Source organism: Mustela lutreola, chromosome Y (assembly GCF_030435805.1).
Source record: "Mustela lutreola isolate mMusLut2 chromosome Y, mMusLut2.pri, whole genome shotgun sequence".
Taxonomy (NCBI): Eukaryota; Metazoa; Chordata; class Mammalia; order Carnivora; family Mustelidae; genus Mustela; species Mustela lutreola.
Genome location: NC_081309.1, coordinates 1,284,017 through 1,306,561, shown reverse-complemented (window position 1 = coordinate 1,306,561; position 22,545 = coordinate 1,284,017). Strand labels below are relative to the sequence as shown.

At 42.5% G+C, this 22,545-nt stretch overlaps 1 protein-coding gene across 1 annotated transcript; it reads right to left on the bottom strand.

Annotated features, from left to right (window-relative positions):
* Positions 1–2,041: 2,041 nt before the first annotated feature.
* LOC131822489 (ubiquitin-like modifier-activating enzyme 1) lies at positions 2,042–20,478 on the bottom strand. The gene is made up of 27 exons (XM_059158801.1): positions 20,312–20,478; positions 19,379–19,503; positions 18,451–18,567; positions 18,264–18,322; positions 17,996–18,164; positions 17,765–17,899; positions 16,688–16,794; positions 16,332–16,422; positions 16,088–16,220; positions 14,521–14,618; positions 14,292–14,438; positions 13,985–14,161; positions 13,750–13,854; positions 13,582–13,662; positions 13,045–13,200; positions 10,947–11,112; positions 10,638–10,834; positions 8,681–8,745; positions 8,289–8,484; positions 5,978–6,052; positions 5,674–5,863; positions 3,867–3,955; positions 3,570–3,662; positions 3,254–3,445; positions 2,675–2,776; positions 2,480–2,580; positions 2,042–2,334 (listed from the first exon to the last, which is right to left on the bottom strand). The coding sequence occupies exons 3-27, from the start codon at positions 18,565–18,567 to the stop codon at positions 2,199–2,201; spliced, it is 3,177 nt and encodes a 1,058-aa protein (XP_059014784.1). The 5' UTR covers positions 19,379–19,503; positions 20,312–20,478; the 3' UTR covers positions 2,042–2,198.
* Positions 20,479–22,545: the final 2,067 nt, after the last annotated feature.

Below are 22,545 nucleotides of genomic sequence, written 5' to 3'. Positions count from 1 at the left end.
AATTGCCTCAGCCTGTGTTAGTTGGACACAGATCTTGCCTTGCTTTGGACTCAGACTCCATCTGGTACAGCTTTCTTGATTCTCATGCCTTTGGACTTACACTAAACTGTTGGCCATCTTGAGTCTTAGTATGCAGATCTGGACAACAGAGCTTGGATTTCTCAGCCTTCACAAGTTTATGTGAATGAAGCATGTTGATATGTCTCTCCTAAGGTGAGTAATGAAGAGTTGCACGGGGTCCGTCTTTTAACTAGAATAGGATTCATCATATCTATCTAGTCTGAATTTGAGAGGCCAATTACTCTTTTGGGTGTGTTACTCCAATCTGTTCGTTGGGTGGCCCAAGAAGTTGCTAGTTTTAGGAGAGCCCAGAGCAGCAGAAAGTACGCCAACAGTTCCAGACAGCCATGCAAAGTGCTCTGCCATGTGAGACATACCATCTAGCAGATTCAATGGTGCTTAGTGGCAGCTAGGGATACTCTGGAGACTTTGATAGGGTCGTACACATGACCTGCAGCAGAGGCCCTTGGAGTTCTTTTCAAACCCCTGCCATCCTTACTTCACGTTTGAGAACCAGCCTTTGGTCTATTACTGGGCATTAGCAGAGACTACCATATAGGCAGTGGAGTAACGATGCAATTTCACATGCCCATTATGAACTGGGTTATCTGACCCATTAGACCATAAAGTTGGGCATGGACAGCAACACTACGTCATCGAATGGAAGTGGTACACCTGAGATCCGGCCCAAAGAAGTTGTAAAAGCACAAGGAAATTAGATGACTTTATGGCTCAAATGTCTGTAATCCCCACTCCTGCTACACTATCTTTTATTCTCAACCTGAACTGCTGGCCTCTGGGGGTTCCTATGATCAGTTGACTGAGAAAAACTCAGGCCTGGTTTCAGATAGTTCTGCACTATAGGTAGACACCACCTAAAAGCAGACAGCTGCAACAGCACAGCTGCTCTCTGGACCGGGGATGAAAGAAAATCCTCCAGCGGGCAAAATGTTGAACAGTCCTGGCTGAGGTTTGGGTGGTATCCTTCACCAACCAAACGGTACCAATGGAGAAGACACAGATGTGGACATGCCACCAGAAGACTCTGTCTTCTGCTATGTGGAGAAAGTTATGTTCCTTGCATTACTTGTAGGGACAGCTGGGAAACTCCTGCTGTCAGATTTAACATATGAAACCCCCCTCAGTCTCAGAAGCAAGCTCTCTCCTCAATGGTAGGAGGCCTGAAGGCTTTTGAGGAAAAGAGCAAGGAGTCCTAGGGTAAAGGGAGCTGGGGTGGAGCAAGAAGGAACCTTTGTTCTGTGGATGTGCTCTGCCAAATTAATTTCATTAGTAAGTGTATAATATATCTTAAGGCACTGGCATCACAGCCCAGGAGCGCTCTGTGAGTTACTCAGGAGTTCCTCATGGAACTCGTGGTACTCATTTTGTGGACAGTATCAATGCATCAAGTCAGGTGGGATGGGACCACATTCTCATAGGAAAAAAGAAGTTTAGAGTAGCTAACATACCTTCAAAAATAACAGTATTTATAGGTACAACATGTACCATATGCAACCTTAAAGACAGTAAATGCCTTAATCCTTCACTCCCTTTTTTTTTTTTTTCCACAAAAGAATTAAAGAATGTGAGAACATAATATAAGGTTTAGTATTCAGACCACAGTCTGGGTCCAGGATGCCTACTATATCTCAAAATAGTATGGCAGGTAATTGGAGGTAGCAAAGATAGGATTAGAAAGTGAGTGAAATTTAACATAGGATAAAGGCAGACCTTTCTCTGTAGCCTAAAACAGGTCTTTTTTTCTTGAGGACGTAAGACAGGAGGAAAAGGAATCAAACCTCTTATTTATTAGAGGAGCTACAATTAATCTTCTGTCTCATAACCTTGGATTTGGGATGCATTCCCTGTTTCTGGGATGGGACTGAACTCTTTGAATTATGACCTGAACAAAAGTATCGGTAGCCCATCATTTCCCAGGGGAAACAAGCCATGAACCATTGCCAAACCAGGACATGCCAACCTGCGTTAAGTCTTTATTAACAATTCCAATTCTAAAGAGTAGAAGGCAACCACAAAAAAAAGTTCTCAAAAGGATGTAAAGTTTATGTGCCTAGCCAGGCACATGTTTTGGCACAACTCGACGAGATCTGAAAGTAAACTGTTTGGGGTCTGGGGAGTCAGCGGATGGTGTAGCGTACATAGGGAACCTCGACATCCTCGCCAGTATCATCGTTGCAGCACAGCTCAAGCACCAGTGCCCGCACATGGTGGCCCAGCTTTCGTTTCGACACATGACTCACAATTTCTGTCATCCTGGGAAGAGAGAGGAGAGGGTCAGGGACATAACAGGGAAGAGAGGCATATGGCATTAAAGAAGGTAGGGAAAGCCATGAACATAAGCAGTAAGGTTTTCCACCCCTCACAGGGCTTTCCTTAGTCTGCCCTGTGGCCAACTCACGGCTGATCCAACCGTTCCTTGAGTTTGGTAGCTGGCATGAAAAAGGAGTACAACATGGATACACCTTGGGACAGCATGGTAATCTCTAATTTGTGCTCTGTCTGGAGAGGGTGGGAAGGACAGACATACAATGGTGTCATAGAAAAGGAGAATACAATCACCACCCCTAGGGGAAGTGAGTGTAGAAAGCCTCACCTTAAAGTAGTCAAGGAACTGTTTGAGAGTCATCTCTTTACCATTAGGCTGTATCCCCTGTACCTCAAAGCGATCCCACAATGTCCACTCTTGGTTATAGTACTGTAGGACAAAACACAGGGGAGTGGAAATATGGGTAACCCAGATGATCCTAGCCTAACCACTCAACTTCATTAAGACAGATCAATCATAACTTCCCTTTGTCCTAACCCTCCTGGGGCCCCATATCATTGTGTGCAAGCGATATTTTTATATTGACCTATGTGTCTACACAATAAGGCAAACCTGCTATCTTCTTCACACACCTTCCACTTCCATTACCTTCCTATTTAATATCGTCTAACTATCCTGAGCTTCTCATTACTTCTCAAAGATGCCAGTCACATTTGTACTTGGCACAATGCAAAAACTATATAATGAATGGACAAATGGTATACAGAGTATGACACCCAAACATACGAGCACCATCTACTATGAGTCAGTTGTCCAGAGATACACACACACGAACATGTACCCACTACACACTGCCTCATGCACTAATGGGCAAAACCAAAGGTTTTCATATAAGCAGGCCCCTACCTGGTGCCGAGGTGGGGCAAGGGGTTCAGAGAAGCTGAAGAAGGGCAGGGCCAAGTTCATAAAGCTGTTCTTGTAAGATTTAAGCTGCCGGTATCCCTGCACCACTTTATATAGCTCCAGACACACGAGGCCAACTATAGCTGCTGTAGTTGTGGCAATTGCAGGGATGATCTTCCCTGCAATCAGCTTGCTCTGCCAGAGAGAAGATGACCAGCAGAGGCCATCATTAGAGAGGTTCAGGGTCTGCAGAGGAGGACAAATGTGGGAGACTCACCCTTGGGAAAGGGTGAAAGCTTAAGCTCTATACTATCATTACCTTGTGCCGATCTGCCGGGGGAATATTATAATTTTCTGCTCGGAGGTTGGATGCAGCCACAATGAAATCCATATGAAAGTTGGTATTATCATCCTGTTGTGAATGAGAAGAGAGGACCAGTATGGAAGAGCGAGTTAGAGGAAAACAAGGTTTCTTGGCTACTCAAGATTCAACTATATTTGCACCTCAATTACATTGCAGACCAGCCAAGGAATCTGGCAGTCCTAATCCCAAAGAATCCTATGATGTATCAGCCCATACTCCTACTGTGTTGAGGGTCCCAACCCTCCCCAGCACCTTTTCAAAGTTGATAGGGTACATCTTGAACCCACGGAGCTTCTCTGGGCTGGGAAGCATGGCTCTGACCTCCTGTAGGCGGTTATCATCTGTACAAAGAGAGGGGCATGTTAGTCCTTTAAATTCCAGGCCAGGGTATAAGGAGAAAGGAGGACACTAGAATGGGGCAGAGATTTCAGACAGATCAAGGACCTGAATAGGAGACACACTGTGGGAAAGAGCTGCGGGAGCTGGGAAACATGGAGCATAAAATACTGCACACAAGAAAGAAAGATGTAGACAGGAGTAGGACCATAAAGAGAGATATAAATGGAGATGCTGAACAAAGATAATAGCAATAATAATGGATGTAGACAGTAACACTATTTAGAACAGGTAAGAGGCAGAAGCAGTCCAAGGGTCCATTCATCAATGGAAGGTTAATAAAGTCACGTGTCCACGCAAAGGGATATTTCTCAGCTATCAAAGAATGAAATCCACATACTTGAGATATGTATCTATAAGAATCCAACTTCCTAGACTCAGAAGATAGAGCAGTGGTTGCCAGAGCCTGGGCAGGAGACTGGGGAGTTATTTTAGTGTGGACAGATTTCTTACATGAAAGGTGAGAAAGTCCTAGAGATTTTTCACAACAGTGTTGATATATTGAATCCTGCTAAACAGAATACTGAAAAATAGGTAGCACTGGGGACTCAAGGGTAGCTCCATTGGTTAGGTGTCTGCTTTTGGCTCAGGGACCTGGGATCAAGCCCCACAGGAACCTCCTTCTCCCTCCCCCTTGTCTGCTACTCCCCCTGCTGAACATGTGCATGCTCTCTCTCTGCCAAATAAATAAATTACTTTTTTTCTTATTTAAAGCATTTAACACTGTAAGTCTTCGGTATTTCTATTTTAACTTTAAACAAATGTAGGCTATGATACAAAGATAGGAGATTCTAAAGAGTGCCACAGACAGAAAGAGAGATGTGGATGAGAGAGAAAGGAAGAAAAGAGGGGAAGAAAATACGAGAAGCAACCATAGGGAAAAACAGGAAGAGGAGAGAAATGTGGACAGGATAAAATAAAAAAAGTAAGATGAATAAGAATAGCAGAGATAACAATTACACATGGAGGATGAGCTAGGAAGAAATACACACAGCATTGACAACTCTAGAGATACACAAAGAAACACAGAGAGGATCAAGAGAGATGAAGTATTTGGAAAAGAGCAGGATGGGGACAGATATACAGAGGAAAAAATGGAAAGATACATACAGGAAATAAACAAAATAGAGGGGGGACTTAGAGAGAATCGGACAGATAGAGGGAGATGGAAGCTGGGAGTTGGAAGGTAGTTACAGATGGTTAGATGAGGAGGAAGACCTTGAGAGGAAATGAAGACAGACATGGAGGTCAATACATACATTGAACATACATAACGGTGGAAGTTGAGGATATGGATGGGGATATCAAGAAGGAACTGACCCAGGGAAGACATCAAGGCAAACTAATTGCCATAGTCTGTAAAACAGAGGAAGAAGAAAATGGAGGAAAGAACAAAATGCAAACACACACACAGAAAGAAGATGTACAATTGATTCTGAGAGCCAGAATGGGAACAAGAAAAATGAGAAGAGAAAGGAGGAATACATGAAAGAATTTACTTTAACCACCCATCTTAACACTGGAGGAAACAAAGACCACAGGAAAGCATGGGTAAAACTCAGGCCTGGGAACTCAGGGCAGAGAAACCAGGACAACTAGTTAGAAGCATGGACATAAGATAAATGGAATGGTGCTCTGAGCCAATTGGATTAAGCACCCTCACCAGCAGAGGCACTGGTATTTTGAAGTTCCCTGTCAGAGACGTGGATCTTGACCCCAGACTTGGGGGTGAATTCAGGGATGTCCACAGACTGTAGAAGTATGGCCACAGCAGCTCGGTCCTGAGACCCCATCAGCCCATACGTCTGGGCAAAAAGATTGGCAGCAGCCATCACATAATCCAGATGCAGGGGCTAAAAGGCAAGATATGGACTAGTGAGCAGATCAGTCCTCACGCTGGAACCTCAAGCCTTCTTCTCAGCCACCACTTTCCACCTGATCCCAGGATACCCTAAGGGGTGACTTACATTGTTGACACTGAAGATAAGTGGGTGTGGACAACGTTTGGGCCCAGACCAGAATAGGGCTCCAGAGCCTGTAAGCTAAGAAGACAGAAAGCGTTTGAGGGATCAGGGCCTGAGAGGAGCCAATCCTGACTCCTCATCTCAGACCCAGACGTCCCAACTCACTATCCCTGGTCATTCACTATATATATATTTGTGTGTGTGTGTATATTTATATACATATATATGTATATAAAAGATACTGATAAATATTAATATATTTATCAGAATGTTAAGAATTCTCAGGCATTATATCAACTTCAATAACTTAATAAATACAAATTAATCCCCCAAACCTCCCAAGAATTAGGTCATCATTATTCACAGATGAGGATATTAAGATGCCAAGACAATATACATCATGGGCTCTAAGGTCAAATGAAGTTGGAAAGTGAACCGTTGTACTCTCTCTCTCTTTTTTAATGATTTATTTATTTTGAGGGGCAGGGCAGGAGGCAGAGGGAGATGGAGAAACAGTCTTAGGCTAAGTGAAATAAGTCAAACAGAAAGACAATTATCACATGGTTTCACTTATAATTGGAACATAGGGAATAGCATGGATGACATCAGGAGGAGAAGGAAGGGGGGAAATCAGAGGAGGAGATGAACCATAAGACACTGTGGACTTTGCAAATCAAACTGAGGTTTGTGTCGGGTGATGGGTATTACGGAAGGAATGCACTGCAGGGAGCACTGGGTGTTATATGCAAACAATCAGGCAACAGTACATCAAAAACTAATGATGTACTGTTTCCACCTGATCCCAGGATCATCATTATTTTGATGTACTGTACGGTGACTAACATAATATAATAAAAAAAGTTAAAATAAATAAATAAAATCTTAAAAAAATTGTAAAACTTAACACCCAAACAACAAATAACCTAATTAAAAAATGGGCAGAACACATGAATAGATATTTTTCCAAAAAAAAACATACAGACGGCCAACAGACACATGAAAAGATGTTCAACACCAGTCATCATCAGGGAAATGCAAATCAAAACTACAATGAGATATCATCCCACCTCCATCAAAACGGCTAAAATCAACTACATCAGAAACAACTTTTGGTAAAGCTGTGGAGAAAAAGGAACAATCAGGCATTGTTGATGGAAATGCAAAGTGGTGCCGCCCCTGGGGAAAAGTTTATGGAGTTTCCTCAGAAAGTTAAAAAGGGAACTACCCCATAAACTAGCAATTGCACTACTAGGTATTTACCCAAAGAATACAAAAATACTAATTCCAACTACATACATACAAACATACATACATACATACATGCAAACATACTAATGCTAATACTGATACATATTAGTATTATTACAGATACATATTAGTATAACACGAATACTAATACAAATTAGTATTATTATATATACATATTAGTATAACACTAATACTAATACATACAAATACTAATACTAATACTAAATCACAGCATTATCTACAATAGCCAAATTATTGAAACACCCAAGAGTTATTTAATGATAACTTCATAGATAGAAGATATGGTATATGTTTACAAGAGAATATTACTTGGCCATAAAAAGGAATGAAATCGTGCCCTTGGTAATGGCATGCATAGAGCTAGGGACTGTTAAGTTAATTGAATAAGTCAGAGAAAGACAAATACCCTATGATTTCAACATATGTGGAATTTAGTAGATGAGCAAAGTGGGTAAAAAGAGAGAGACAATAAAAAAAAAAGACTCTTAACTCTAGAGAACAAACTAATGGTTACCAGGGGCAATGGGGGGGTGGGTAAACAGGACATGGGGATAAAGGAGTGTATTTGTGATGAGTGCGTATCATGTGGAAGAGTAGAATACTCACTTTATTGTGCTCTTGAAACTAATACCACACTGCATGGCATATCTAACTATAATTAAATAAAAACTTAAAGATTTATTCATTTGAGAGGCGGAAGGGCAGAGGGAGAACCTTTTTTTTAAGATTTTATTTCGGTGTGAGAGAACACACAGTAGGGGGAGTGACAGTGTGGGTGTAGGTTGAGAAGGACTCCCCACAGAGCAGGGAGCCTCATGCAGAACTCCATCCCAGGTCCCTGAGATCATGACCTGAGCTACAGGAAAACACTTAAACAACTGAGCCACCTGGGTATCCCAAAGCACTTGTTTAGTTTTTCTTGAGGTCTTATAAAATGTTCTTGGTGTGCCTGCCATAGCTGAATTAGCTACAACAAGAGCTCTCAGAACACTACCTGCTTCTAGAAAATACATTCTGCCAAATGAACTCAGCAAGTATAGAATACCTGGTCAGGTGGAAAGTTGTGCAAAAGCTGGCAAATGTTGTTGGAGTACTGAGTGTGCCAGTGGTGGTAAGCCCAGGTCACACAGTCAGCCCAGGTCTGTGGCCGCTGTAGCACCAAGCTACGCTGCAAGGCCTCCAGCATTTCCAGTGGTTGGGTGCCTGCCAGGCGCAGTGTCCGTTCCACAAACTTGGAGTCTCTGACAGGAATCACAGCAAAAATGGGCAAAATTATACAGAGGCCATAAGAGAGGGCTTAACTACATGGAGAGCTGGTCCCGACTCTCCAGTGGCAGAAGGCCCATGGTAACATGTGGCTGGTGCTGAGCCATAGAGTGGTTACGGTATGCTTGACTAGGCAGAGAAGTGAGAGAACATTTGGATAGAATTACTCACGTGAGATACTGGTTGACATTTTCTGCTGGGTGCTTAAAGAGACCTTCAAACTCATCCCGAGCCCACTGCAGACAAAGCAAAGAGATTACAAGGGCCTGAAACGTAAAGTGGCCTTTTGTTGGCACTAGACTGGGTAGCTCAGTCAATTGAGCATCTGCCTTCAGCTCAGGTCATGATACCAGAGTTCTGTGATCAAGTCCCATACCAGGTTCTCTGCTCAGCGGGGAGGTTGTTTCTCCCTCTGCCTGCTCTCCCTCCCTCTGCCTGCTCTCTCTCTCTGACAAAAAAAAAAAAAGTAAAATATATATATAAATAGATACATATATATTTAAAAAAGACAGACCATCAGTAAATGAAGCTATTAGGAAAAACATGGCGACCACAGAGAACAAAAGAAGAAACCCCTTAAATGGGGCTCCTCAAGCTTCTAACACATACCATCCCAATTTGAAAACCAATGACCTTGATCTGGGCAGTGGTTACACAAATATATATACATATCTTATTCTTACGCTAGGTATGCCCTAATCCAGATGTAGTATGTTTCAAGAAGAAAGAACGGAGCTCTCACCAAACACAAAACATGAATGATCCATACAGGTCAAGGGGACTGGACAGAGAATAAGATACAAGTTTTGCTCTCTGCAAATTATAAGGTCAGTAAATACAGTCCCTGGTGAAGTGATCTGGAATCTGGAGGTCCAGGTTCAAAGGCCGGCTCAGCCACAGTGCTGTGGCATACAAGGTAATGCCTTTATCTATGTATGTATCCTTATTCTGAAAATGTATTCTGTAAATGAAATATCTATAACTCATGGGTTGATATGTTGAAATGACTATAGACATACATATGTAAAGCTTACTTAGTGTCAAGCACTCTTTAAATGGTAAATACATTACAAAGCCTTGAGAGAAGTACTTCTCTCCTCCTATGTTACACATAAGGAATCGGAGATGTGAGGAGGTTCAGTTCAAGAGTCACATACTGAATTTATTTTAAGAGCAGTTTTATAGTCCTTCTGCATATGTGGCATGGCAATAGAGTAATTATCTAATAAAGGTTACAAGTATGGACACACCCACACGTATAGGTCTATAAACATACACAGTGTGTACATCTACATATGCATATACACATGGTGAGATGGAGACACATTTACACTTCGGTGTATTTATCAGTTTAAATACATCCAGTTGGTAACTGCTGGGTTGGAAGCAAGTAGTTCAAACTGTGTTCTGTTTCTGCTTAGCTTCCTCGTACTCCCGTACTCTAAAATATGGTCTTTTAAGGACGGCATTAAGAAGCATGACACCGAATTAATACATAATACAGTGGTCATCCTTGAGTTCAAAGAACACTGGAATTTGAGTTAGGAGCTGGGTATTGGTTAAGTAGGTATGTTTACTTTGTCCACTTAGATGATATGTACACCAATGTGTACACTGTGATAATTCTCTGCCTATGCTGAGATGCCAATTCTTAAACAATTGAATTAAACAATTCTTAATCAATTCTTTAGTGCAACAGTTAGGTAAATCCAAATATGGGCTAAATATTACAAGTAATTAAATAACTAGCAGAGATAATGCTAAGAAATTAATTTTTTAGCTGGAATATAATCTTCTCTATATATTATAATCTTTTATAAGGAATATAATCTTCAATATATATATAATAAACACAAGCTCACAACTTCATTTCTCATACAAGTTAATAAAATACATTATATATTATATGAATATCCATCTCTGTGTTTACAAACTAAACATTTTTAAGTTAAAAGAAATGAATCATTTAGTAAAGCTTAGACTTTAGTAAAGCTTAGACATCTAAAGAGACTTGAAGAAAAGGTACATGTTAACTGAAACTTCCATCACCTGAATGATAAGTCTGGCGGCTGAGAGGCTGCCTAGGTGCCTGTCTCTCCTACCTCTCCCTCCCTCCAAAAGTGATCACCTGCAGTGTGTGTTCGATGGCATTAGGGAAGTTCTTCAGTGTGCAGATAGGGATGGACTTCTCAGGAGGGTCCTGGCTGGAGTTGTAGGACTCTGTCAGGAAGGGGATAACCACCTGCACATTGCCCTTGGTGCCCAGTGTGCCTGACTCCAGCAGTGGTTTACGGTAGTACACACAGCGGCGGTCCACGTACATGCCTTGAGAAGACGACAGGGGGTGATAACATTAGGATACGACAGGAGAACAGATACACCCCCAAACAGACACATATTACTCTGCCCTCGTCCTCACCCCCACCCCCAAACTCACGAGCATCCATATTGTCCAGGGCAGTTGCAATACCATCAAGGTTCTGAAAGAAGCTATCATCATAGATATGCTCTGTGTCAGGGCCAACACGATTCTGATGGCTCATTACCCGGATGTAAGGATTTATCTGGCGCACAGCTGCAACAGCTGTGTCAGATTTCATTTTCTGGGTAGAGATGGAGATGCAGCAGTCATTCATACATTCACCCAATAAACCGTTACAGAGTTGTTCTGACAACTGGTTTATCTAATGGTAGGCAAGATCTACACTCTGAGTTCAGGAGGCTCCCTGATTTAGCAGTAGTTTATGACAAATGTCACACGACTAGGAATTTCCTAAATTCCTAGGAAAACCCTAGGAATTTAAACTACATAAACCAAGTAGGAGACAATGCACCAGGTATCTGCAACATTTATTGCTTTTTGACTGAGAGCATCCAGAGTTGGGATGCCATTACCCAAATAAAGCCAAGGTCCTTGTACAATTATAAACAGTATCCTCTGAAAGCCAAGTCAGGTCACATTCTTCTTTTGCTCAAAAACCTCCACTAGCTCTCACTTTCTCTTAGGGTATGAGCTGGCCCATGTTACTTCTATAACCTCATCTCCTACCATGGTCCCTTCTGAATGACCACTCTGTTCCTTACACAATGAGTGATATTCCAACATCAGAATTTTGCTCAGGCTGTTGCCTTTACCCAATACACTCCTTCCTGAATTACCTTCTCATTCTCCTCTATCATCCAAGGAAGGAAATGCCACCCTTCCGCTGAGGACTTCCTTTATCACAGTGTAAACCGCTCTCTATGGCCCTTCCATCTCATCCTGGTTTTTCATGTTTCATTGTACCTTCTTAACACCAGCCGTGTAGTTGGCTATTGTAAATTACTGTTCATTGCAATCATCCTCAAATATGAGGATCTTAAGAAGAACAGCTGCTATGTTGGATTACAGCGACCAGGTTTTCAAGTATTAGGAATTTAAACTACCTCAAAAACTAATGACGTACTGTATAGTGACTAACAATTAAAAAAAAATTAAACTGGTAAATTTTTGTTATTATTAGTTGATTTGAAAATGTAATGATTCCATTACGTAGTATAAATATAAACATGAAAAATGTTTTCCAATACAAAAATGTCAGTCACAAATCCCAAATTATACGTACATATTTGCAAATGTTTTAAGTTATTGAATCTCTTAAGAGGCAGCTGGATTCTCTTCTCTACCACATTTAATCTGTTAAACCTTTCACACAATATTTTAATAGCATTTTAAAGAAATACTCAGTTTCACACAATATTTTAATAATATTTTCAGATAATCATGGATTCTAAAAAAAAAAAAAAATTAAAACATGAGAAATAACGTTTTAAAGTGTAGTTGCAAGGTAAGATCTTCAATCTATACCAGTATCTACTGGTTTTGCATTTTGAATGGATCCTTAGGTATTTATGTCTTTTGTACCATTTCGTACTTGTTCGTTTGAAAAAAAAAAAAAAAAAAGTGTTTCTGAGTTAGAGATGCCTTCCTAAAGTAGCATGGAAATTTCTACTGACAAAGTAAGAGTAAAAAGGCAAATGATGTCTTGCTAGTCTTAAAACAATTATGACCTTGGGGACTTGATAAAAAGTGTTGTGGACCTCCAGACTTTTCTCACTAGACAAGGGCAGAAAGATCTTCTTTGCTATGTAATGTATTTCAAATAATCTACGGCAGTGCAGAGTAGCAGGATGACAAAATGAAACAAATCCCTGAGTTAGGCAAAAATAACAGAAGACTGTTCATATTGATCCTTCCATATACCTAGCTTCCATAGTCCTACATTAGCAGCTACCAAAGATATATAGAGAAAAAAAAGAAAAAGTGGGGGTAGGTATAAAATGATGAATGACATGAAAAGACATGGTAAGTATTCAAATATCTTTGGAAAGAATGAGTGGTAGAAAAAGAGAGAGAAGAGAAAAGCAGAAAGATAGAGGCAAAAAGACCTAAGCTATTAAGCTTAAGGACAAGAAAGGAGAAAAGAGAGAGAAGCAACAAGAAAGGAGAAAAGAGAGAGAAGCAGCTCATCCAGTTACCAGGTATACAGACTCACCGTGACATCCCAGGGCCGGAACAGAAACTGTCGGTTGAGATTGGACTTCTCAATGGTGTCCATGTCTGTAACAGTGATTGCCCCATTCTCCCCACAGCCTAGGCCAATCATGGCAAAGTTCTTGAGGAGTTCACAGCCAATGGCCCCTGCACCCACCTGAGAGGTTACCAAGAAGAGAGACACAAAGTGTGAAAGAGAAGAAAAGAAACCTGTTAGTCCTCACTACCCCTGAAGATACATAGAGGGTAAGGGGGTCCTGTATTACATATTCAAATCCTAGAGCCATAAACACCCACTGTCATCTAAGAAAGGAGGCCCCAGATGGGGGAATAAAGGCACATTATGAGGCTTTTCCGAGTATGAAGAAAAAGGAGAAAGGGCAGAGATGAGGGCAAAAAACCCCACAAAATACAAAAAAAAAAAAAAAAAAAAAAAAACCAATTAACTTTAACTGCCTTAGTGAGGCAGGAGCCTCTAGAAAAGATTGGCCAGAGGCAAGTCAAGATGATGGAGCTGGTGCCCCAAGGCATCACTCACCAAGAAGTAATTTTGCTTGCCCAGCTTCTCTTGCAGGTCTGAGCCAAATACAGCCACCTGCCCATCATAACGGCTCTGGCACTGTGTCATGTGAAGGGAAGAGGATCAGAGATGAGCTGCCATGCAGAGACCCAAAATAACACCTACCCATGGGGTCCCTTCACATACCGGGCGACATCTGTCCTCTGTGAGGGCCTGTCTGTCCTCAGGGAGACACTCAAGTGCATCAAAGTACAGCCACTGCATAATAGGTGTAAACTTCCCAGAGCAAGCCTGGGAAGGATGGTAAGAAATGGGAGGTCATCAGTGCTTAATAGGAATCTGACCCAGATGGACAGCCAGTACTGGAATCAGGAGGGCACCTGGCCTGTCCTCAGCTCTGCCCTTCTTTAACCACACTGACCTTCATAACTTCCTGGGCAGCCAAGCCCCCAATAAAGGCGTTTATGGGTGCCAGATCCCCAGCAGCCACATATGAGAGTTTTCTAATGAGGTCCTCATCCAGGGGGTCCTGCTGCACCACTGGCAGGGCTCGGGCATTCACAGCCTGGGCTAAGGCCACCAGTGCTGTTGCATCCTCCTGGAAAGGCAAAGAGATCCAAGAAAGGACCAGTCAGGCCAATAGTGGGAATGAGACAGGGAGACAGTAGATGGGAGAGCAGGGGAGGCTTTGGGCCAAAAATGCAGGCGGGCTTGCCCACTCATCCTACCTCATTGTGGGGCCGAGGAGACCGACCATGCTGAGCACAGAAGCGGTGCAGGGCCTGGAAGCCAATGTGCAGCTGACCAGGGCGAGAAAACTTGGAAAAATCCGTTATCACAAAGTCTGGCTCCGCCAGTGAGACTAGCAAAGATTTCTGTGGAGAGAGGGATATCAGCACCAGAGACATGAAAATCCTAGAGCTGTAGAACCCTATACCCACCTCCACACATACTTACAAAGCTGATCTTCTTAGGTACTTTAACCTGACTGACAATGCCTCCCCGGGTGTACTCAGAGAAGCTAGAAGTGTCACAGATACTAAAGGTATAGGGACCTAAGGGAGGAAAAGAACAGAGTGTCTGTTACTTCAATGACCATTCCTCTTAGCCCCACCACAGAGAATCAATAGCACCATCAAAACAAGAATGAAAATTCCATCTTGACCCAGTCTACACCAAAACTAACTATTCAAAATACAACACGGAGGGCAAACAAACAAACACAAAATAAGTCAAGTAGCTTAATATGCACCTAACTGGAGTTCTGGGAAGTCCCAGAGGATGGGGAGGGTAGGGAAGGGGAGGGAAGAAGAAAGTGTAATATTTTGAAAAACTATGCCCAGTAATTTTCCAAACCTGATACCACTGTAAGCCCACAAATAATGTTAAATAAACCCAAACAAAAGAAACTGGAGAAAAATGCACTAAGGTGCATTGTCATGATCGCATACGTTGTTTATCGTTAGTGGTAGAGAAAATAAGAACATTACATACATAAGGAACAAGGAAAAGAATGAAAGCATACTTCTGGTGGAAAAACATGGAAGCAAAAAATACAGCAACATCTTTCAAAAGAAAAGAAAAAAAAAAAAACATCAAATCAGAATTTGAAATTCCACAAAAATGTCTTTCAAAAACACAGGCAAAGTAAAGAAAATTTAAATCACCGGCTAACTAGAAGAATTACCACATCAAATCTCATGAGTACAACAAATGGTAAAGGGCATCCCTCAGGTAGAAAGAAAACTATACTAGATGTAAAAACTGGATTTTAAATTAAAATAATTTTTTTAGACTATTAGGCTCAGACCTGAAGAGAAGAGAAAATATAAAATGGATGAAAAGAAAAAACTTTTAATTCCTTCAAGTCTCTCTCTCTTTTTCTAAGGTTTTATTTATTTGACAGAGAGATCACAAGTAGGCAGAGAGGCAAGCAGAGAGAGAGAGGGGAAAGCAGAGAGTCCAATAGGGTCTCAATCCCAGGACTCTGACATCATGACCTGAGCTCAGTGCTAAGCCCACTGAGGCACCCAGGCGCCCCACAAGGGTCTTTAAAGCAACAGGTTTTAAATCCAAGCAAAGGTAGTGAGAAGTTTATGACAGACCTAACATACACATGGGGAATCAGGAACTGGGAATATACTGTTGTAAGGCTGTTTTTTGTTTTTTGTTTTTTTTCACATGAGGTGATAAAGTGTTACTTAGAGACTATACACTAAATATACATGAAGTTCTGTATTATAAATTCTAATGCAAACAGAAAGAGATACAGTGAACAACTCAGCAGGAAATATAATCAACATTAGTGGCATAAACTTCTGCCTCTATAGTTCAGCGCACATCTATTTGGTAAGGTCCCATGGACACATCTCTCCTAAGTGTTAGCTCAGGTTTTGAAGGGCATGTCTTCTTGGCCTTTGATCTAATTCATGCTACAGTTATTTGTCAAATTTTGGCCTCTCGATCAGCCCACGGCACTCCCTTTGGTCCAGGCAGTCACTTCTTGTGCCCAGCTTTGACATACCCAGGACTGTGATCTCTATGGGGTAGGTATCATTGAGTTCATTCATGCCCTGGACTTCTGTGAAGGAGACAAAGTCACCGCTCTCAAATCCATGCCGGGCATCATCCAGGCAGGTGACAACACCTGGGCTATCCTAGTGGAAAGAAAAGTAAGCCTCAGGGGTAGGCTCAGGTTACCATGAGGAGACAGAGAGAATTACTGCTGCCCACCTGCCTGCCAGAACCCTTGGGGATGATCTCCTTACCTTTGTAACCATAGATACCATAGCACTGAGAGGCTGTTCCCCATTGGAATCTGTAAGGATCATTTCCTCTCCAAAGTCACAGAACAGCTGCCTGTAGGAGACAACAAGGCTAGAGCCTAAAACCCATGCATCCAGTAACTCTATGTGTCCTTCAAGATGCAGTGAGTAACTGCTAAGCAAACTCAGTCCCTTACTGCTGGCAATCAGATGGCACTCATGCCAAGTAAGGAAAGCTAAATTTACAGAATCAAAACCTAGGCTTGGCTTGGCTGGGAGTAGTATGAGTTCAGTGGGAGCAAAAGGATCTTGCCTGGGCCTGGCAGGTGCTTGGGAGAAAGTGAGAGGCAGGCACTCACCCAAACAGGCCACGTGTGTCTGCCATGACCAGCTTGATTCCATGGCTATGGCAGAACTCACCCACCTGCAGCTGGTCCTCCAAGGGAGTGTTGGTGAGGACCACCACCTATACAGAGGAGGAGGATCATACAGAAGGCTTGGCAGTGGGGTGCAGGAGAGTTACGATAATAAAGGAGATACGCAGACTGGGGTGGGAGAAGCGTCATGCAGTCCAGCACTGGTGGGCTGTCAGAATTTTAAACTTTGTCTTCTATTTATAAAGTATCTATCTGTGTCATGCTCCGTGAGAGCAAGCTCACTGATGGGAAACAGGAATCCCCAGACTCAGATAAGAAAAGTAAAGAGGTCCTGAAAAGACCAACAAACTCTTTTATTTGGCAAACACAAAACCCTGCTTTCACACCGCCTAACAGTAGCAGGGGAGACAGAAATGAATCATACTCTGGTCCCAAAGTCTGAGTTTATACCCCCATATTCCACCCTCACTTTCCTCAATTAAAAATTAAATAAAACACTTGCTCAGATCTGGTCTGTGGGGATTTGTGTCTGTTGTTCCCTAGTCCTATACCAGGAATTCCACTACCCCTCTCCTCTGGGAAACCCTACACAAGTATATCAGTACCCACAGTCCCCTCTTTCCGGTCTAGCTGTTTAACAAACACACATTTGGAACACCCTTTGTGACAACTGCTCTTCTAAGTATTTAACCATCGCAAAAACTTTGAAGTCATTGTTGCTATCATTCCCATTCTACAGACACAAAAATAAAGACAGATAAACTAATTTTCTTGTTCACTGCCAGGCAACTGCAAGAGCGAGATACCCACCCACCAAGGTATATTGCCTTCAGAGTTCAATGTTCACAAACACTGTATCACAGTATTTGGCCATTCCTTCCATTCTGAAAAGCTGTGAGCTCCCCCAGGACAGTGTCCAGGATCTAATTCCTGCCTACATCCCTGAGGCTCCCCCCATGAAACCTAAACACTGGGATAGCCTATTTAGTAAATCCTCAATAGACCAATCAGAAACAGAATCCGACAAAAGTAGGCAAGAAGCACGATGCAGCAAGGTACCTGGAAACCACTAAGGAATTCCTCAGTGAGGGCCCCAGTATAGGTGGTGACTGGCACATAGCTGTTGAGCTCAGCAAGGCGGGGCTGTGAGACCTCAGCCCGGTTTTTACCAATGTCCTCTTCCCTCAGGTAGAACTACAACAGGGTATAGGAAGGGAAGTAAATGCAAAACTCAAGGGGGAGGGTGGTATCTTGGCAAAGGTAGTAAAGGAGCCAGGAAGAGTTAGGTACCTGGGACGAGAGGTCAGCCCATTGGGCAGTGCCCTGGTCATGCAGGATGACAGCTTTGACCCCGCCAAGGATAAGATTTTTGGCAATTTCCACCCCTAGGCCCCGGAGGCCTGATACCAGTACACTGGATGTCTGGAGATGCTTCATTGCCTCATGGCCAAGCACATACCTGCCAGGTCGGGGGAGTCTGGGTCAGGACTTGACCCACTCAACACCATCTTTTCTGTGTCCTTTCCCACTCCACATCCCCATACTTAGCCAGACTTACAGCTGTCGGGAGTAAAGAGCCTCATCTATGTCTGTTTCACTCTCTTTTTTTGGCATTCCCTAGGAATGAAGAGGGGAAAAAAGTGTTCCATGGCTTAGCTAGAAAGGAGCTTAAATAGTTAACAAACTGCACTCTCTTGCCAACCACCTGCACCCCACCTATGAGTCTTTAAGGAGCAGATACTCACGTTGGTTGGTCCCGAGGGCACTTTAAACATTACTGAACAGGCAGAAGAGCAGTCAGAACTCGGTGTGGGATCAGACCCAGGCACACAGCATTTCTTGGCTAGTGGCGAGCTGGACATCTGAAAGAAAGGGCAAGAGGTGAGCCCTCTGTGGTGGGTAGCCTTTCTTCTTGGTGGCATGTTTGGAGGAGGGAAGGCCTTAACTACTAGCAGCCCTTTGTAAATAAGAGAAAGATAAAGAAGACCTGCTACGTGTTGGGGCTGCTGTGAGGAAGTAAAAGATCAGGCAAACTCAGATGCAGGTGCAGGGTGGTTGGTAAGAGAGTGCCAGTTTTAACTTTTAAGTTCCATTCCTGCTAACCCCCAGCATGCCTCCCTCACTCCCCATTCCAAGGGAATGCGAAAAAAAAAAAAAAAGGAAGGAAGGAAGGAAGGACGAAAGAAAGAAAGAAAGAAAGAAGAAAGAAAGAAAGAAAGAAAGAAAGAGAGAGAAAAGAAAAGAAAAGAAAAGAAAAGAAAAGAAAAGAAAAGAAAAGAAAAGAAAAGATGGTACAGGCCGAAAGGACTGAGAAGAGGCTAGCTAGAATCTGAAGTTGTCTGGTCAGTCAGTAACTCTGAGCATACAGAGTCAGTAGACGCTGAGAGCGCAATCTACTCTGGTGGAAATCATGGGGAAGGGGATATCTGATAATGGTAAGGGATCCCACGAAGCAGAAAGCAGAAGGTGAGGGCTCCTGAGGGAACATGTGAAAGGCTCTCAGGGCAGACTAAAATGTGTGACATGCATTCAAGGGACCCCCAGTGAAGCCGAAAATCTGACAGGGCAGCTGCTGACTTTGAATTCACAGACAGGCAGGCCTAGGATGAGGCTGGGAAGACTTGTTCCGGGAAGAGGCGGTTAGGACCAAAATCTATATGGGCAGATGCTTACGGGAGTGAAGGCAGCACTGGGAGAATCCTCTGATGGAGGACAGCTTTGCACAAACAGTTCCTGTGTGATGTTTGCCAGTGACGAGGCTCAGAGGGAAGATAGTTCAGGGTTATCTGGAAAGAATACTGGGGCCATAAAAAAAAGGAGGTTCTTCAAAAGTAGATACTAAGGGCTTGTCACTTAATGGCAATGTGGGGCCCAATGAAGTTTCTGATGGATGATGCTAAGGTTTGAGGAGTTGGGGAGGGGGGGCATTAAGTACAAATGCTGGGTCTAGAAGGGGATGCAGAAAGGAAGACGTCTTTAGGATTGGGTAGTAAAATCGAATGTTAAAACAAAGCCACACATATCTGAATAGAAACGCTGGATCCGGAGGATCTCTGACAGAAGAAGCTGTAATCAGAGATGTGAGGAGGGAGTCTCTGACAGAGAGCCAGGCCTCGATGCTCTGCAGAGTCTCTTTTTCTTTTTTTTTTTTAGCTTTGCAAGGGGACTGGAAAGACGAGGTCAGAAAGCGATGGGCTGTCTGAAAACAAAATGCTACAAAAAACCTTTTCTGGGGGAAATGAAAGTCCGATAGAAATTCGGAGGGCGCGGTCTGGTCCCTTTGGAGGCTGAGAGAACTGCTGGTGGACTAATGGATAACTTTGGTTTAACCCTGAATGGCATATGTTCACTAGGTACGTTCGAACTGCTGCTGACTTTAGCCGCTATGTCAGCAAAGGAATGAGATTTGTGTCTGACCTGAAACCTAACTTAAAAGCTGGTACCGGGCCTCGGGAAACACTAGGTCACATTTTAAAAAACAAATGTGGGCCCCGCCCCAGGATCAACCCATCCGCTGGCACTACAGAGACCCAGCTCAGGCCCTGGCAAAGTCCCCAGAAAATCAAGCCCTCGGCGCGGGAGGCGCCTTCAAAGGCCCTTAGTTACCAGCACCGCCTCCACCGGTCGCCCCGGAGCCCACTCCTCCTGCAGCGGAAGCCAGGCCCAGCCGCCGCTCTCCTTTTCCAACTCCTCCCCCACGGACTGGCTAGCGGAGAGTCGCACTGTCACAGCCTTCCCCGTCTCCTGGCAGTCCCTTCCACGAACGACGCCTCCTTTACCTCAACCGCCGAAACAAGATGGCAGCCGCTGAGCCCGAGGCTCAAAGGAGTCGTTTGGTTCTACTCCCGTCGCGCCTGATAGTGAATCACGTATGACGTCAGCAGCCTTTGTGCGACTCAGTATGCCTGCTGCAGGCTGCAGGCCGGAGGCGCGCGACTCCGTCTGGTGGCTGCCTCCGGTAAAATGGGTATAATTTAGGATACACATAATTCCGGCGCTGAAGAGCTCCGGGAAAAGAGCAAAGTTCACGTAAAGCTGCCGTGTTTTGCTCACGAATTAAGCATGACACTGCCTAACACAGAATTCAGATCAAGTCAGTGCCGAAAATTCGACCGAGCAGGCAGGCGAAAAACTGAAGCCGTGATAGAGGTTCCCACAATGACTCAGGTTTTGAAGAGCTGTGAAATTCAAGACTAAAATTTCCAATCTGCTGTCAGAAAATTTCCACTCCACCCCTTGAACTGCACACTTGACTACAGACCAGTGCCTCACTTTCCCCTTCTGAACAACTGTGATAACAACATCTGTCACGTTAGCTCAATGTGAGTCATAACATTTGAATATAATAAAATGAAAAGTACGGTGTTACCTAAAAACTTTACATCATTGTCTTATATACTGTGTACATCAAATGGTACTTTTGTATTTTTTAATGTAAAACTCTTTTTTTTTTTCATGCTCACAAAGAAATATTTATGGTGAGGATGTACCAGTCATCTGAGAAATCTTCACTCCTAGGCATTGTATCATTTTAAGGCCTTGAAACACACTTTCTGAGGATACTGGAAAGCAAAGTGATCAATGTTATCAGTGTCCATTAAACAAGAAACACAGATACTAACTAGACCATCAAAGGCACCACGAAGTCACAAAATTCAAGGCACAGGATAAGTACACAATGCATTTCTGATGAATAATAAGAAATGTCATATTGACTGATTGCTACTTGATGACAAACCCTGTATCGAAAATATATTTCCATTAAGGCCCTCAGGGAAACATTTGATGAAATTAATCCCAAAAAACATCTGGCCCCAGGCTTTTTCCTTTGGAAATTCTGATTAACAAGGCAATCACTTTATTGTTCATAGGTCTATTCAAATTTTATATTTTCAAAAAAATAATTTCCAGTGGCTTGTGTTTCTTTAGTAATTTGGATATTTTACCTAGGTTAAGGAATTTGTGAACATATAAGGGTACCTATTATATTCTTTTAATATTTTTTGGTAAAGTCCTTATTCATTCTGGTTTTAATAATTGAGTCCTCTCTATTTTTTTTCTCATTTAGTCTCACTAGTGTTTGTCAGTTCTGTTAATTTTGAAGAGGGGGAAAAAATGTTCCATGGCTTAGCTAGAAAGGAGCTTAAATAGTTAACAAACTGCACTCTCTTACCAACCACCTGCACCCCACCTATGAGTCTTTAAAGAGCAGATACTCACGTTGCTTGAGTATCAAAATCAACTTTTGATTTTTTTTTCATTTTCTCTGCTATGTTTACTATCTTGTAATTTTTAATTCCATCTTAGTCTTTGTTATTCTCCTCTTTCTTTTTGTTTAGTTTCTTGAGTTGTGAGATTAGGTAAGTGATTGAGATCTTTTTTCCTTATGTAGGCATTTACAGCTGCATATTTATTTCTGAATACTGCTTTTGTTGCACCCCATGCTGTTTTTCATATTGTCTTTTCATTTTCATTTATTTCAAGGTGTTTTCTAATTTCCCTGTGAATTCTTTTTTGACCCACTGAATATTTAAGGATGGTTGTTTAATTTACACATGTATCTAAATTTCCAAACTTTCCCTCCATTACTGATTTCTAGATTCATTCCAATGTGGTCAGAGAACATATTTTCCATACTTTCAATCCATTTAAATTATTGAAAGTTGTGTATGACCTATCGTATCATCCATCTGGAAAAATACTGAATGTACATTTGAGTAGAATGTGTATTCTTTTTTAAATTAATTTTTAATTAATTGTTATTATTATTTTATAAACATATAATGTATTTTTATCCCCAGGGGTACACGTCTGTGAATCGCCAGGTTTACACACTTCAC